At 38.7% G+C, this 16,133-nt stretch overlaps 1 protein-coding gene across 2 annotated transcripts in view; it reads left to right on the top strand.

Moving 5' to 3' along the window:
- The window catches only part of FGF12 (fibroblast growth factor 12), a 390,802-nt gene that overhangs the window by 189,144 nt on the left and 185,525 nt on the right, over positions 1-16,133 (top strand). For both annotated transcript variants that reach the window (XM_072618871.1, XM_072618869.1), the window contains exon 2: positions 638-748. In XM_072618871.1, the coding sequence (XP_072474972.1) occupies positions 638-748 (111 nt within the window). The remainder of the gene's footprint in view (positions 1-637; positions 749-16,133) is intronic.

The raw sequence follows: 16,133 nt of genomic DNA, 5'->3' as shown, positions 1-16,133 counted from the left end.
GACATTAAAATAAGAAAAAATTGCCTCAATGCTATTTCCAAAAGTTCAGTATTTGAATCTGAAGCACACTCAACAATGTCCCACATTGACAAGGCTATCCACTTGTGCCCTCTTTTGTCAACATTGAGAACACTGTTCTGATGTTGTGTTGGGATATAACATAAGGATCTACTAGAACTAACCCAGACCCTGCTCACATACCCCCAATCAGCCATCAGCAAGTATTTAGAAAGTGCCTAGGGTCAGTCACAATGCCAGGTGCCATGAGAATTCCATCCCATTCCATGACTGAAATTAAACTGTCAATCCAAACCCTGTCTTCAAGATGCAACATCAGGAACAGGCCAGAGAGTTTTTTTTTTAGTTCCTTTGCATTCTCTTAGATACTCAATGGGTCGTAATTAGCTTTCCTTTATTTATATTTGGTTGATGGTCACAAAGTACTGTGATTTTCCCCTCTAAAGGGAAAAAAAATATTATTTCAATACTCTTTCTTTTGAATACATATTGAACTGTGCTATGGGCAGCCTGCTTAAGGGATAATTTACTCAAGATTCCTTTTCACAGGTAGTGGACATGTTTTGCCATCTTTTTTTAAATTAAAAGGAATGAATAACCATTTGATTTTGTTTTGCAGAACCCCAGCTGAAAGGAATTGTGACAAGGTTATTCAGCCAGCAGGGATATTTCCTGCAGATGCACCCAGATGGGACGATTGATGGCACCAAGGACGAGAACAGTGACTACAGTAAGGACATCTAGTCTGCTTCTGATCAAACTGAAATCAATGGAGCCCATCTTTAAGACCCCATGTTTTTTTAAAAAAAAACAGTAACAAGAAAATGAAATGCCAGACTTCTGGTCCTATGTGACACTTACACTTATGTCATTGACTTTCCTCTCTCCCTCCCTCCTCCCCTCCCTCCCTCCTCCCCTCCTCCCCTCCTCCCCTCCTTCCCTCCTTCCCTCCTTCCTTCCCTCCTTCCTTCCTTCCTTCCTTCCTTCCTTTCTTCCTTCCTTCCTTCCTTCCTTCCTTCCTTCCTTCCTTCCTTCCTTCCTTCCTTCCTTCCTTCCTTCCTTCCTTCCTTCCTTCCTTCCTTCCCTCCTTCCCTCCTTCCTTCCTTCCTTCCTTCTTTCTTCTTTTGCTTCATTCTATCTTTCCACTCTCCTCTGCCTCCCTCCTTTTTTCAATTTTTTCCTCATTTGCTCTTTTTCTCACTTTCACATGGTGGTAATAACCAGAATATTAACTCAAAGGGAAGAGTTATGTGCATAGATAATCAGAGGTTTGAGGTTGAAGAAACCTGAGCAATCATCTGGTTTCAAGACTTTTATTTAAAATTAAGGAAACTGAGGCATATAGAGATTAAGTAACTTGTTTTGGATTGCCTCATCAGTATCTGAGGGGGGCTTTGAACCCAATTCTTCTCTTTGAGAATTCATATCTCTGGCTCACAGCTGTTTGCTTGTTTGCATTAAATTCAGCTACTGACAGTTGGCAACTTCAGATACAAAGGAGCTGTTGTTTTTTGCAATGGCCCCTGAACTCTTTATTATTCTCATAGTGGTAAGAAACCTAATTATTACTAATGGTGACAACAATGAAGAAATTCCAGTATGGATATACTGTATAGCTACCATTATATGTGGTGTGTTAAGGTTTCTGAAGAACTTGAGCCATGTTAATACACTTCTTTAGGGATGGTTTAATAATTACTAGGCTTAAGCAATAGAAAAAAATGAAAAATTACAACAAACACTAGACATTTCCCCACATTTTCCCAGTTCTCCATTTCCTAATTCATCAAAACATTCCTGTCTCACACTCCTAGTCCTCAGGAAAACTCAAAGTCATCTTTCTATGAAAGTCCTGTGCCAATTCTATCCTTACTGAAAACTTAATCCTGATCTAGAAGAGTTATCTCCATGCTGCCAGGCTGAGTTTTCCTCTTCTTGACATTTTGAAGATGCAATTTAGGATTATAGATTTAGAGATAGAGAGAAGCTTAGAGATCAACTAGTCCACTCCATTTTACAGATAAGAAAACCAAGGCTCAGATTTTTAAGTGTCTTGCCTAAGGTCACACAGTTACTAAGCCTCCGAGCTAGGATTTGAACTCACGTCCTGGGACTCCAAATCCAGTATTGTCTCTTTTGTACTTTGCTGCTTTTCAAATAGGGCACAGAAAGCTGAGGTTCTCTCCTACAGAGATGGTACATAAAAGACACTATTATACAGTTACTGTGGTAGGTAACAACTCATTCATTAACAGCAGACACAGAAGAATGATTGTAAAGAGCACAGCAGTGAAAAAAGTGAAAAATGCTTCTTGTTCCTCCCTTCAACCCTCCCAGATAAGCTCAGCTCTCTTCTGTTGATGTGCAGGGTGAGTTGCAATAAAACCTTGTGAGATGCTATGTACTCTAAAAGAAGAAAGGTCTTTGCTATCTCAGTTCTTACTTCATCTTGCTGAATATCAATGCCTTGCAAAGACGCTGGCTGTGACTCTTGGACAGCCTGTGTTTCCTGTGTCCATATGTGGGACAGATTTGTAAAATGGAAAATGCAGTGGTTCTTTCAAAGTCATTCTGCAATTATGGATTGGTCATGGGGTTATCACTAGATCATATTCAGAAATCCAGGATCCTTGCTTCTTAGTATTTATGTAATTTCTTTTTCCTTACTTGAAAGAGGTATTTAAAAAGAGGCAAAAATGTAAGTGACTTGCCCCTCAGAAAAAAATTAAAACTCACTCAATCTGGGACAACAGCCTTTGCTCTTTTACCTAGGCAGCACCCTTCATCCAGATACAGACAACTGGGCACTCACATGTTTGGGAAATATTACGGGTGTGGGTTATTGTAAACCCTTCCTTAGCTGTTCCTGGAAAACTAATCTGAAAGTACATTTCCTTCTAAAACTGGGTCAGGGGCATTATGGTGCAGATAGAAAACTTACTATTATATTCTCATGAGGTGTGGGCATCATCGGTAGCTAGACACTCAAACAGATGGTGTTAAAAGTGGCATGAATTTGAACTTTTGAGGACCTGAGACTGAATCAAGGCTTTGATATTTACTGTCTGTGTGACCTTAGAGAATCATTTAATTTCTTGACTTCTCAGTTCCCTTTTCATTAAATTAAAGGTTTAGAAGAGACCATTACATCCAAACTTCTTTTTTTTTTTTGGCACATGGCTGTAGTTGTAATATGTGTATCTATGGATTGAGAAAATGTACAATGACAGAATATTGGTATAAGTCGTATCTCTTCTGGACTTATACTTACAAATAGAATCCCCTGTAAGATGACTATCTCACATTTAAGGTACTCTGTGAGTCTACACTGCTAAAAATAGATTATGAGCCCCTACCACTGTATGTACTTTCAATATTAAGCCAGAGAAAACAGTTCAAAGGGAAAAAAAAAAAGTATTTACTGAAATGGCAAAGCATAAACCATGCTAATAAAACATTCCTCTTCCCCTCAAAATAAAGTATAAATTAGAAGACTGAGCACACCCACACTCATACACCCATAAATCCCCCCCACATACATATACACACACATACATACAAATAAACACATATAAACACACACAAAGATTATGCTAGTAAAGAGACAGGCATATAGGGGATACATGTGACCAAGGTGAGTCATACTTTCAACACTTTTCCAGCCCAAATGTCTTTTCTCTTTTTATGTTGTTTTTTTTTTTTTTCTGCAGTTTCCTTTGGGCTGTAGCTTCTTGGTTGAGTAAGTTTCTTCACTAGGTTTCATGGATCCTGTCTTTTCCATATAACAGTTCAGCTCTGTGGATGGACTCTCTGAGTCTGCTTCGTAATGGGCATGAGCATGGCCTAGTAGGCAAGTTTCTCTGCTCTTTGGAGGAAGGGGTACATCCCTTCTTCCCCTGTGCTCTGGAATCAGTCAATCAGTAGAGAGATATTAAACCACTGTTCTGTACTCTGTACTGAGAATACAGCAATGAAAGTGAAGCACTCTCTGTCCTCAAGGAGTTTCCATTCTGATTATGAAACCATCATGAATGTATTTAAGTATATACAGGAAGTATGCAAATCAAATGCAACATAGAAACCAAGAAAGGATTCATGCAAATATGGTACTTGAACTGAGTCTTGAAGGATAAGAAAGATTCCAAAATATGGTGGCATGAAGAGTAAGTCTTCTAGACATGGAGAAAAGTCCATGCCAAGGAAAGAAGATGGGAGAAGTAGAATTGTGTTTGAGGAACATCAATAAGAGTGGTTTGTCTGGATCACTGAGTGTGAGAGAGAAAGCAATGTTGATCAAGCCTAGAAAGTTCTGAATGATATGGGTTGTGATGAACTCTGCATGCCAAATAGTTTATATTTTATATTAGAAGAAATAGAATTGCCAGAACTTATTGAAGAGGGGGTAACATGTTCAGACCTGCAATTTAATTAAATTACTTTGGCAGATGTATTAAGGAATGATTAGAATAGGGGGAGAATTGACAAATTAGGACATTATTGCAAGAGCTGATGAAATCCTGGCATAAGGTGGTGGGCATGTGATTAAAGAAAAGGAGATTTAAACAGGAGAATTTGTGAATTTGTGAAATGACAAGATTTGACAAAAAATTGAGTAAATGAGATGTATGTACTTGCAGAGTTGAGGATGATGCCAAGGTTGTGAATGTGGGTACCTGAAAGGACAAAGGTGCCCTTGACAGAAATAAGGAAGTTTGAAATGAGTGGATTTCAGGGGAAAATGAAAAAATTATGTTTTGGACGTATTGAATTTCAGTGCGAGGCATTCAGTTTTGAATATGCTATAGGCAAGGCTGAGGGTCAGGAAAAAGACAAGGGCTCAATGTAAAGACAGGGGAGTCTTCTGAATGACACCATGGGAGCTGATATGATGACCAAACGAGAGAGCATAGAAGACAAAAGATGACCAAGGACAGAGCCTAAAGGAGCACTAACAATGTGTAGCATTATGTGTGCATGAAGATACAGCAAAGTTAACTGAAGAGTGGTCACACGGGTTGGGACAAGCAATCATCCAAGTCTGAAGAGTCTAGGGTGGTCAACACTGTCACATACTGCAGAAAAAAATTAGGAAGGGGGAATCTGTAGAAGATGGAGGAAAAAAATACATAAAGGGAAAAGTGAAGAATGATTCATTCTCAGAAGCCAAGTGTTTCTTCCATATGAGTGCTTTCTCTGATCCTTGAGGTGAATATCTCTCAACCAAGGAAGCTTAATGGTTCAGCAGATAGAGAGATGGACCTGTAGATAGGGAGATCTGTGTTTCATTCTAGCCTAGCTGTGAGGCTCTGAGTAAGTCACTTAACCTCTGCCTCAGGTTACCACTCTTCTGTAAAATGGAGATAATAACAACGCTTGCCTCTCCAGGTTTTGGTGAGGATAAAATGAGATGGCCTATGCAAAGTACTTTGCAAAGCTTCAAGCACTTTATAAACACTATGCTTCCTATTTTTCTTATTATTAAAAATGATTTCAGCCTTAGCTAATTTCCTTTCTAAGTCCACATGGAAGCATTGTTGAGCCCTCAGTCATCCACTGACTAGTTACCCTACAATACCATTAACTAGATAAAAGGAATTTCTTCACAGATCTCAAAAGAGATGCTTACTTACACTTCAATCACTCTGTTAAGTCAGAAACTAAAGGCCTAGTTAGTACCTGAAAAGATTAAAAAAAATATTACTTCCAGTTTCTACTGTCTGGATTTCTACTGTATTGATTCCACAATGTAATTGATTTCATACTGTATTGATTTTTATAATTGCGTCTGCATCTGCCTTTAGCAACATTTCTATGTCCTTGACTGGAGTTCTTGAATTTGGTTTTTCCTCTGAGGTAGCCTTGCCAAGAAAACCCCAAATGGGGTCATGAAGAGTCTGAAATGAAATGAATGAAGAATCGGACTAAAAATGCCTGAACTAGCTTAAAGTTAGTTTAAAAGAAAAGTTGTTATCTCTCATGTCAGTGCCCACTGGGATACTTCCTGGATATGTGTTAAGTCCAACAAGCTAACTTCTTGCCAACCCTAAATGATATATTGTCTGTTCTTTACATAATTAGGGGAGTTTTCTCCCTTCCAAGGAGACAGCATTGGGTAGTTGTGATCCCCTAGCAAAGACTACAAGGTTCCATAAAACAATGAACATGCCTTAATTTAATTAGTCTCATCTGAATGTCAGCCCACCTTTCTCAGTATAGCTAATAATAATGTTCCTGCCTCAACCCTACAACCTATCAACTTTCCTCCATATTTACTAAGACCCCTGCATTGTTGTGTATCATTAAATAGGGTCCCCTCCTTTTCAGGTAGTTGGCTTTGCTGAGGTTACCAGGCTGATCCACTTTGTTAACAGTTTTTTGTGTCATTCTTAATAATCTCATCTTGCTTGGAGTCTGTGCCTCAATATACCTTTACTAAATTTACTTCAGTCATACCTGTGTAAGATATATGTGAAGAATTTCACAATCTGAAAGGGGAGAAACCTTTCACTTTTTGGTGTGTCCTATACCTATAATTTTATCAGTGACTTAGAGAAACTCAATTAATCGTAGAGCCTAATCATTCCTCACTATGTGTGAATTTAGTGCTGTTTTAAATGAGTTTTGTATTTTATCAATCACAACCATATCTACTAGGCACTTAAAAAAAGCAATGAGCAGTTGATTCTGTCTATAGAAGCTGCCTTTGGTATATAGGGTACTGAGTCATTGAATGAGATGGGCTGCTCTTTTACTGCTCTCAAAGATTGTTTCCAAATGCATTGCTTGAGGTTCATGTGAATTTGCAGATTTCTTGAAGTACCATCAGTCCCTCAGGGGATTATAAAGTTAGGATCCCATTTTGAATCATCCTACCTAGCCACAAACATAGATTTAAAAATTTTGATTTCCCTATTCAAAATGAAAGATAAAGTGGAGAAGACAGAGGGAAGGAAAGAGAGGGATGCTAGTCTTGTGAACATTGTGTTTATAAATGTCATTTTGAAATGTCAGAAGTTTAATTGTGGTAATGCTAAGGCAGACAGATGACACTTAAAAGGGAATCTACATTGTAGCTGATGTGTGTGCTTTGTGAGGATCCTGGGAAATGTCAGTATATGTCTGCACTTGTTGGAAGTCAAGTGTTGGTTCTTGGTGTCCTCAGTGCGATGTTCAACAAGTATTCTTCAAATGTTGCTATGCATGAAATACTTTGGTAGGTGTTAAGGAAGATGTCAAAGAAGGCTGATTATCAATCTTATCACTCCTACTCCCAGGACAATATAAATCTATTTGGGAGGAATTTATGATCAGAGCCATTTGGAATTTTCCTTGTTGGCATTTTAACCTAGTTTTTAGCCAGAAAGAGTTCTGATGGAGATCTTCATGAAAGTGGCATGTCCTTAATCTCAGTCTTGTTCATTTATTTCATGTTGTGAATAACTTTCTCATCGTACAGCATTTAGGTCCTTGGTCACATATTTTGATTTAGTTGGCATATTTACTGATCATAGGTAGTTGGTAGTAGAGACAATGTTTGAATTTGGTACACTGATTCTAAATTCAGTGCCTTTTCCACTTGAATGTGCTGGCTCAAAATTCCAAAAGTGAAATAACCTCAGACGGCATTTGGATTAGCCCATTACAATCTCCTTTATAACATATCCAATAACGGGCATTCCAGTCTCACCTTTCCCTTCAACTGGGGGAAGTCTACTAGTCCGTTAGGCAGCCCATTCTGCTTCTAGACAGCTTGAATTGTGAGCATGTGCCTTTCTTATACCATCTCTTTCCTCCATTTTGTATCACAAGACTGGTTGCACTCCCCTTTGCCAATGAAAAATCCTCTGCTTGTGTTCTTGTTCCTTTCTTGTTTCCTTATCTACTTGGGCCTTTTGCCATTACCTACAGCTTCTCAGATTCCTATCACATTACAGTTGGAAGAGTTCTATAAGGCCAACTAGTCCAACCCATCTCTGGAAAGGGAACAGCTTCCAGAACATACTCTGCCATGACTCCCCCTTTATTTCAAGGATTCGAGGAAGAGCTCACCCCTGAAATCGTCATGAAACAATTGCACCTTTTCAGAGCTTTGATTGTTAGGTTTTTCTTACTTAGCCTTTGTTTGTCTCTATAACGGCTACCCATTGTTCCTTGGTTTTCCCCTTGGGCTAAGCAGAACAAGGCAATTCCCTCATGTATGTGCTAGTTCATCAGAAACTCTCATGTATCCTACGAGCCTTCTCTTTTCCATTGTTTTTTTAGTCCAACCAATTTTGCTTATTTTTATTTTCCAAAATATTTTATTTTTTCTAATTATATGTGAAGACAATTTTTATTCCTGTCCATTCTTAATATCCATAATTCTTTCAAAAATCCTCATATTTTCTTTTTTGTCAATATTATTATTTTTCAATACTTCATTGCATTAGTTTCTCTTTTACATCATCTTCATTTGCAAACATATCACTTCCTACAATACTACCTAGCATAATGATGCTGTAAACAAACAAACAAAAAGGAAACCATTTGAGTAAAACTAGATGACACACCAATTGAGTCTGCTCCTATGTTAAGTCCACCTGTCATAGTCCTTAACCACATAGCAATGAATCAGTCAACAAGATTTTATTGACCACGTAATGTGGCTCAGACTACGTGCTGAGCAGAAGGGACACAAAGTAATGAAGAAAAAGAAGCAGTCTCTGTTCTCCAGGAATGCACATTCTATGGTGTGAGATAAATATACATATCTAGGGACTTGCAGGAATATAGAGACCACATGGAAAGTGACCCTCAGAAGGGCCAGCTTTGGCAGCTGGGGGAACAAGAAAAGACCTCCTACAGAAGCTAATGCTTAAGCTGAATCTCAAAGGAATCCAGAGATTTTAAGAGACGAAAGCAAGGAGGAATATGGGATAGTCAGTGCAAAAGCATGGACGTGGGAGATAAAGTATCATGTACGAAAAGAAGTGCCCATAAGAAGTATCTCTTTGCTATGGAAAAGCTTGGTCATCATAACAGACTTCCCAATTGTTTCTTTGTTTCTTTTTACTATTTCCAATTTCATTCATGCAGTTATTGGGTATAGTGTTTCCTTAGTTCTGTTCACTTCTCTTTGCTACAGTTGAAGAAGCTCTTCTGATTCTTCCCTTAATTCTTTGTATTTATGGTTTCTTATAGTGCAATAATATTGCTTATTAATGATAACAATACCTATTATGCACAGTGCTGGAAGGCTTTCAGTAAACTTTTCACATTCTAATCTCATTTATTCTTCACAAAAACCCTCAGGAAGACAGTTAACAAGCATATATTAAGCAATCAATCCTTTAGACAATCAGTAAATCTTTATTAACCACCTACTATGTGCCAGGCACTATTCTAAGCACTAGGGAAACAAAAAGACACAAAAAATAGTTCCCTCCCCCAAGTACTTACTTCGTCAGTGCTACGATTATCCCAGTTTTACACATAAAGAAACTGATACCCCCAATAATTTTAATGGCTTGATCAGGGTTGCATAATTGGTTTTATCTGAGGTAGAATTTCAAAACAGGTTTTCTTGACTTCACTCTGCCATATATCTGACTACTGTGCCTCCAAAGCTGTCTACATTTATGCCCTACATTGACTTTTCCATTCACAATAAAAAAGATATTTCCTTTGATTTCCAATACTTTGTTATCACCCAGGCACAGAAAAATGCTGTTATGTCCATTTGGGTGTTTTCAGAATTTTGCTTTCTGACTTTAACATTCTCCAGGTGTGTTCTTAACTGTGGAATCTCTTGGTACAGATTTTGATATTTTTTAGTGACAGTTCTGAGTTGTGTTGGAGAATATTTGGACCATTTCCCTGCTCCACTAAAAGCACATTAGAGTATTTTTCTTTACATGCCCCCTTCAGTGCTGCCAATTTCTATATCATTGTTTATGGTGTGGGAAGGGACATCTTACTTTGATTTTCATTTGTCTTCTCTGGTGATTTGGTGTAATATTTCATATTTTTCTTAGGAGTTTGCTTTTCTTATTTTGTTGTCTGTTGGTTCTTGTTGTCTGCCCACTTGAACACTGGGGACATCAGCCTCAATGCTCTTGGTTAATCAGTTGGTCAAAAAGTATTTCTTAGGGATTTGCTATGTCCCAGACATTGTGTGGAAATACTGAGGAAACAAAGAAATGCAAAAACCCCCAAAAGCCAAAATTTGGGTTAGAAATGGAATTAAGGTTAGGAGCAGAGGTAGAGTTCAAAAGAGCGTGGATGGTAATGTCCTAAATCAAGGGTTAGAGGAGCTGGCACTCATATCAGGATAGCATGGACAGTGGCAAAGTTCTGTTGCAGAAGGTGGGTTTTGAGCTGAGACTGTAAGAAAGGTAAAAGGGAGATGAGGAAGCTAGCATTCCAGGCATTAAGCCAGCAAAAACTTGGGAATTGGAAAATCTTGTGTGAGAGAACATGAAGAGAAGTGTATAGACAAATCTCAGAGTGGATGAGTGGGGATTAGGGCTAAGAAGGTGGGAAATTAGGAAGGGGCAACATTATGAAGAACCTTAAATACCAGCTAGATGACTTTCCTTTTGGTTTATGAAGTAACAGGAAGTCATGATAGGGGAGGGGTGACATAGGAATGACATACTTTAGAAAAATCACTTTGACAGTTGAATGAAAGGGACTAGAGAGAAAAGTGAAACAGGATGACAACTTCCAAGATAATTGTGATAATTCAGACAAGAGCAAAAGAATGGAGAGAAGGAGATGCATAAATGAAAATGAAGGTAGAAATGTCGAATTCTGGAAACATATCCTGTACGTCAGGTGAGCCTGAATGAGGAGCCAGGAATTCCAGAGAACCTGAAAGCCTCATTGACTGGGAGGGTGGTAAAGGCCTTGATAGAAATTGGAGTATTTTGAAGTAGGGAGGAATTTGAGGGAAAGATACTGATTTGACTTTTGGACATGTTGAGTTAATGAAAACTACAGGACACACTGTCCTTTGTGAGAGTTTGTTAAGTCCTTTAGAAATGTTTCTCCACAGACTCCTCTTTGCATTATCATTTTTTGCAAGTATGTAAATGATATTGTTAAGTGTTCAATGGGGACCCATAACCTTTATTATTAAAGGAAGCTGAGTGTCCAAACTTTCCTTCAATGTTTCCAATGATGGAATAAATGAGAAAGGTCATTAGAAGGGGGAAGAGACAGTGGATATGAACTAGCCTTGGTGCTGATCCATGAACACAAGGGTCTTGTTAGTCTTGGCTGCTCTCTAAGGTCCATCTCTGCTCTAATGTGACACAAGGGTAAGGCCGTAAGAAGAATTAGCATTCCCCGGGCCAGGCTATGTGGTCACTGATAAATAGCTAGGAGCTGATTGTCCTATGGCCTAGAGGAAGGAAGGGCTTTGGTGACCCATAGACAATCAATCTGCAACAAGGAATTGACATCATGCTTCTCTGCATGCTGTGCTTAGTCTTGGTGGGTCATTAAATCCTGATCCAGAGGCAGAAAACCACTTCAAAGTCATTGAGTCCAAAACTCTTCATTTTGCATTTGGGAAAAACAGGCTGAGAGAGACTCCCTGCCTGGATTGAAGACACAGGGAATAAGTGACAGAGCAGGGATTCAGGCACAGGACTGGACACTTGAAGTTTATCATTCTTTCCTTTGTTGCTGTTTTTTGGTCCTTTTGGTCATTCTGACTCTTGGTTACCTTTTTTGAGGTTTTGTTGGCAAAGATAATGGAGTAGTTTGATATTTTTTTTCCCAGCATTCTTCCCACCCTCCCTCAAAATGAACCTTAACGTGAAACAGAATTATGCCCAACATTGGCTGGATGGGAGAGACAGCATGACATCTCAGCAAGACCACCGAGTTGACAATTGAATAACTTGTGTTCTGGTCTTGAATGGACCCCTTACTGTGTTCTTCTGAGTCTAATTCTAATGTGTATCTAATAGGGACTACACAACAAAAGCTGAAGTCACTCTTGGCTTCTGGGAACTTCCATTCTAGTTGGGAACAGTGGGGGATCCACATGCATACAGGTTAGTAGATATACAATATATGTCAAATAAAGGATACGAACTAGACTTGTAATTCCATTGGTACAGAGAATTCCCAGGTAAGGAATGTCCCTCTTCCAATGCAAGTGAGTCCCTGCACTGAGGGGTTAAGTTCCCTGGTCAGGCTCACATATCCAGAATCTGTCAGAGGTGGGATCTGAATCCAGATCTTCCTTACATGAAGACCAGCTCTACCTATCATGCCTTCTGGCCCCTGGGTACCACACGGACATGAGGAAATGCAATGCAGTTTTTGAGCAGAGATAACAACTGGCTGAACAGAGGCAATGAGCTCCTCTCAGGTCATTTTTAGTTCTGACATTTGGGGACTGGTACCTTTCTCTGAGATCCTGATGGGACCGAGATGAAACAACGTGATCTCCATCCATGTATCCTGTTTCCAAAAATGAACAGCTATTGCTTTTGTTAGTGACACTGCTCTGAATTCCCATGAATTCCAGGGTCGTCATATCCCTGGGATGTGCCAGGCTAGTTTACTTTAAAAAAAGATAAATGCTGTAGAGCATGCTAAACATTCCAAGTGGTAACGAAGATCCATTTTTTAAAAATTCAAGCTGTGACTATACATATACATATATATGCATATTCATGTTTGAGTGTAGATATATTATGTATATATACATACATACATGAATACATGGATAGTAGATAGAGTGCTGGACATGGAATCAGGAAGACCTGAATTAAAATCTGGCCTCAAACATTTATTAGCTGTCAAGTCACTTAACTCTGTTTACCTCAGTTTTTCATCTGTAAAATGAGCTGGAGAAGGAAATGGAAAACTTCTCTAGTATCTAGTATTTGTGCCAAGAAACCCCAAATAGGTTCTTAAAGAGTAAGACGTTACTGGAACCACTGAACAACGAATAACAAAATATACACGTGTATAATACATATATACTCTTATGCTCACACACACGTGTGTATGTGTATGTGTGTGTGTATAAATCTCATGTCATCTGAAGTCCCAATTGTTTCACCTTGTCTTGGATGAATTGTGGAGTTTGTAGCTATGTATTTAAACAATGAAGATGCCTAGATACAGGGGCGTTTGAATGAACAACCAGCCAAAATAGCATGAGAGAAGTCACCATGCATTTGCTCCTGCTAACACTGAGAGGGAAACACAAGCATGTCTCATGTCTAACTCTGTCTGTGTAGACATGATCTTCCCACTCCATGTTATCATTTGAACTTGACAGCACCATTTGCTTCTCCTTATTTCCACTGGAGATCTTCTCTTTGCAGCAATGACGCCCTAACCCACTTATTAGCAGTAGGAGTCACCATTTTGATGGCCCCTTAGCTGCTTGGGGATCATTTCAAAATGTATTTGTTGAGCCTGCCCTTAGTGCCCAGTTCTGTCCTTCTCTACCCTGGGGGTTAGAACATATGTTCTATTCCATTCAATTCAGTTTATTTTATTTTAATTTTTAAATTTAATTTTATTATTATTTTTTAATATTTTACAATCACTGCCATAAAATTAAGATTTTATCCCACCCACACCTACCCCCCACTACCCCCCTCCCTCCCCATGACTGCATACAATTCTGTATAGGTTCTACATATACTTTCCTATTGAGTACGTTTTCACTATAGTCATGCTATGTAGTCGAACTAAAATAAATGGAAGAAATCATATAACAAATCAAAACGTGATACACAAAAACACACACACACACAAACATGATCTGCTACATTCTGTGAATGACTTCCTTATTTCTTTCTCTGAGTGTGGAAGGCATTTTGCCTCAGAAAACCACCACTGGGATTTTTTTTAAATAAGTTCTTGTGTTATTACGAAATTCATACCAGGAATTCAGGGCTGGTTCAATATGAGGAAAACTATTAGCATTGTTGATCACATCAACAACAAAGCTAACAAAAACCACATGATTATCTCAATAGATGCAGAAAAAGCTTTTGACAACATATAACACCCATTCCTATTAAAAACACTGGAGAACATAGGAATAAAGGGAACTTTTTATAAAATAATAAGCAGTATCTATCTAAAACCTTCAGCAAGCATTATATGCAATGGGGATAAGCTAGATGCATTCCCAGTAAGATCAGGGGTGAAACAAGGATGTCCATTATCACCACTATTATTCAATATGGTACTAGAAGTGTTAGCTGTAGCAATTAGACAAGATAAAGAAATTGAAGGAATAAGAACAGGCAAAGAAGAAACTAAGTTATCACTCTTTGCAGATGATATGATGGTTTACTTAGAGAATCCCAGAGATTCAAGTAAAGAACTACTTGAAATAATAAACAACTGTGGCAAAGTTGCAGGTTACAAAATAAATCCACACAAATCTTCTGCGTTCCTATATATTAGCAACAAAGTCCAACAGCAAGAGATAGAAAGAGAAATCCCACTTAAAGCTAGGGTAGACAGTATAAAATACTTAGGAGTCTACCTGCCAAAACAAACCCAGGGATTATATGAACACAATTACAAGACACTTTTTGCACAAATAAAGCCAGATTTAAGTAAGTGGAAAAACATCAGTTGCTCATGGGTAAGCTGAGCTAATATAATAAAAATGACAATTCTACCTAAATTAACTTACTTGTTTAGTGCCATACCAATTAAACTGTCAGATAATTATTTTCTAGAGCTGGATAAAATAATATCAAAATTCATTTGGAAGAACAAAAGGTCCAGAATATCAAAGGGACTAATGAAAAGAAATGCTTGGGAAGGTGGCCTAGCGCTACCAGACCTCAAACTGTACTATAAAGCAGCAATTATCAAAACCATTCAATTCAGTTTAAAACAAAACAAATAAAGCAGAAAACTGAGCCTCTGTCATGACACTTCCAGTACTGCATTAGTACTGAAGACTCAGACAAAAATGATTCCTGTCTTCTAAAAGCAGACATTTTAAGGTTCTTGCACACATATGCCATATATATATAATGTGTGCCTCTTGTGTGGCCATCACTCTGCTAGACAAAGGAACTGCCTGAAGTCCCTTCTGCTGTCAGGCACATGGTTTAATGAGGGACTTATTGAAAATGATTGCATAAATGAAAAACAACAGCAACGTTTATTTTGTGCCCGTGGTATGCAAAAGTGCTGGGTTAAGCACAGGGGAGACAAGTAGAACAGCCACCTATTCCCTGCCCTCAGAGGGCTTACACAGAGGAGAGTTTGCCTTCCAGTTTACAGGAAAGCTCCAGTGGAACCTAAGGTTCAGTAACAAGGCAGAAGGTCATGTCATTTCCAATACTCACTGACCCTCAGTTACTAATATCAATGCATTTGATGGGACCAAGGGCTTTGGCAATTTTCCAGTTATTCATTAGCTGTGGCTACTGAGGGGATGGACTGCAAGAGAACCGCCAGAAGACAGTGAGCTCATCCGTCCATAAGGATTGTTTCCCTACATGATGGAGGGGGCAGAGATTGCCACAGCCAGACAGTTTGTCTAGGAGGACTCTTAGGCTTTTGCTAGCAGCCAATTAGTAGTTGGTGTTGGTGGTGGAAAGTACGGTGATTCCTTTGCCCAGAAGTTGTGGTTTTGTGGTCTTGGGGTTGGAGACTCTTGTTCCTAGGGCTCCTGTCTTAGTTTACCCATAGGAAGCAGTTGGTGTTGCTGGTGATCAGGATGGAAGTTTCCCTTTTCTCAGAGTAATAAAAAAAATAAAATAACCTCAAAAATGTGTGATACTCTCAGAAATGCAAATGACGATTTTGTATGTAGGGGATGGTGGTGAATGGAATAATTGAGCTGGGAATACTGGCTCATGTAAAGAAGCATTGCAAAATATATTTGGAGAGATTAAGGCAGAAGCAGGTTATTAAGGTTACTGAATGCCAGGGTAAGAAAGCTGGATTTTATTCTCTAAATAATAAAATCATAGATTTAAAGCTGAAAGGATAGACAGAGGCCAACAAATCTCCTGATTTTATAGAAGAGTTATCTGAGGCTTAGAAAATAAGTGACTTAGGCATGATCACGTGGTCAGTCAATATCAGACGTAGAAAGTGGATTCCAGGTCTTTCTGACTCTAGTG

This window comes from Notamacropus eugenii, chromosome 6 (assembly GCF_028372415.1).
Source record: "Notamacropus eugenii isolate mMacEug1 chromosome 6, mMacEug1.pri_v2, whole genome shotgun sequence".
Lineage (NCBI taxonomy): Eukaryota > Metazoa > Chordata > Mammalia > Diprotodontia > Macropodidae > Notamacropus > Notamacropus eugenii.
The sequence above is the reverse complement of the archived record's forward strand: the minus strand, read 5'-3'. Positions and strand labels throughout refer to the sequence as shown.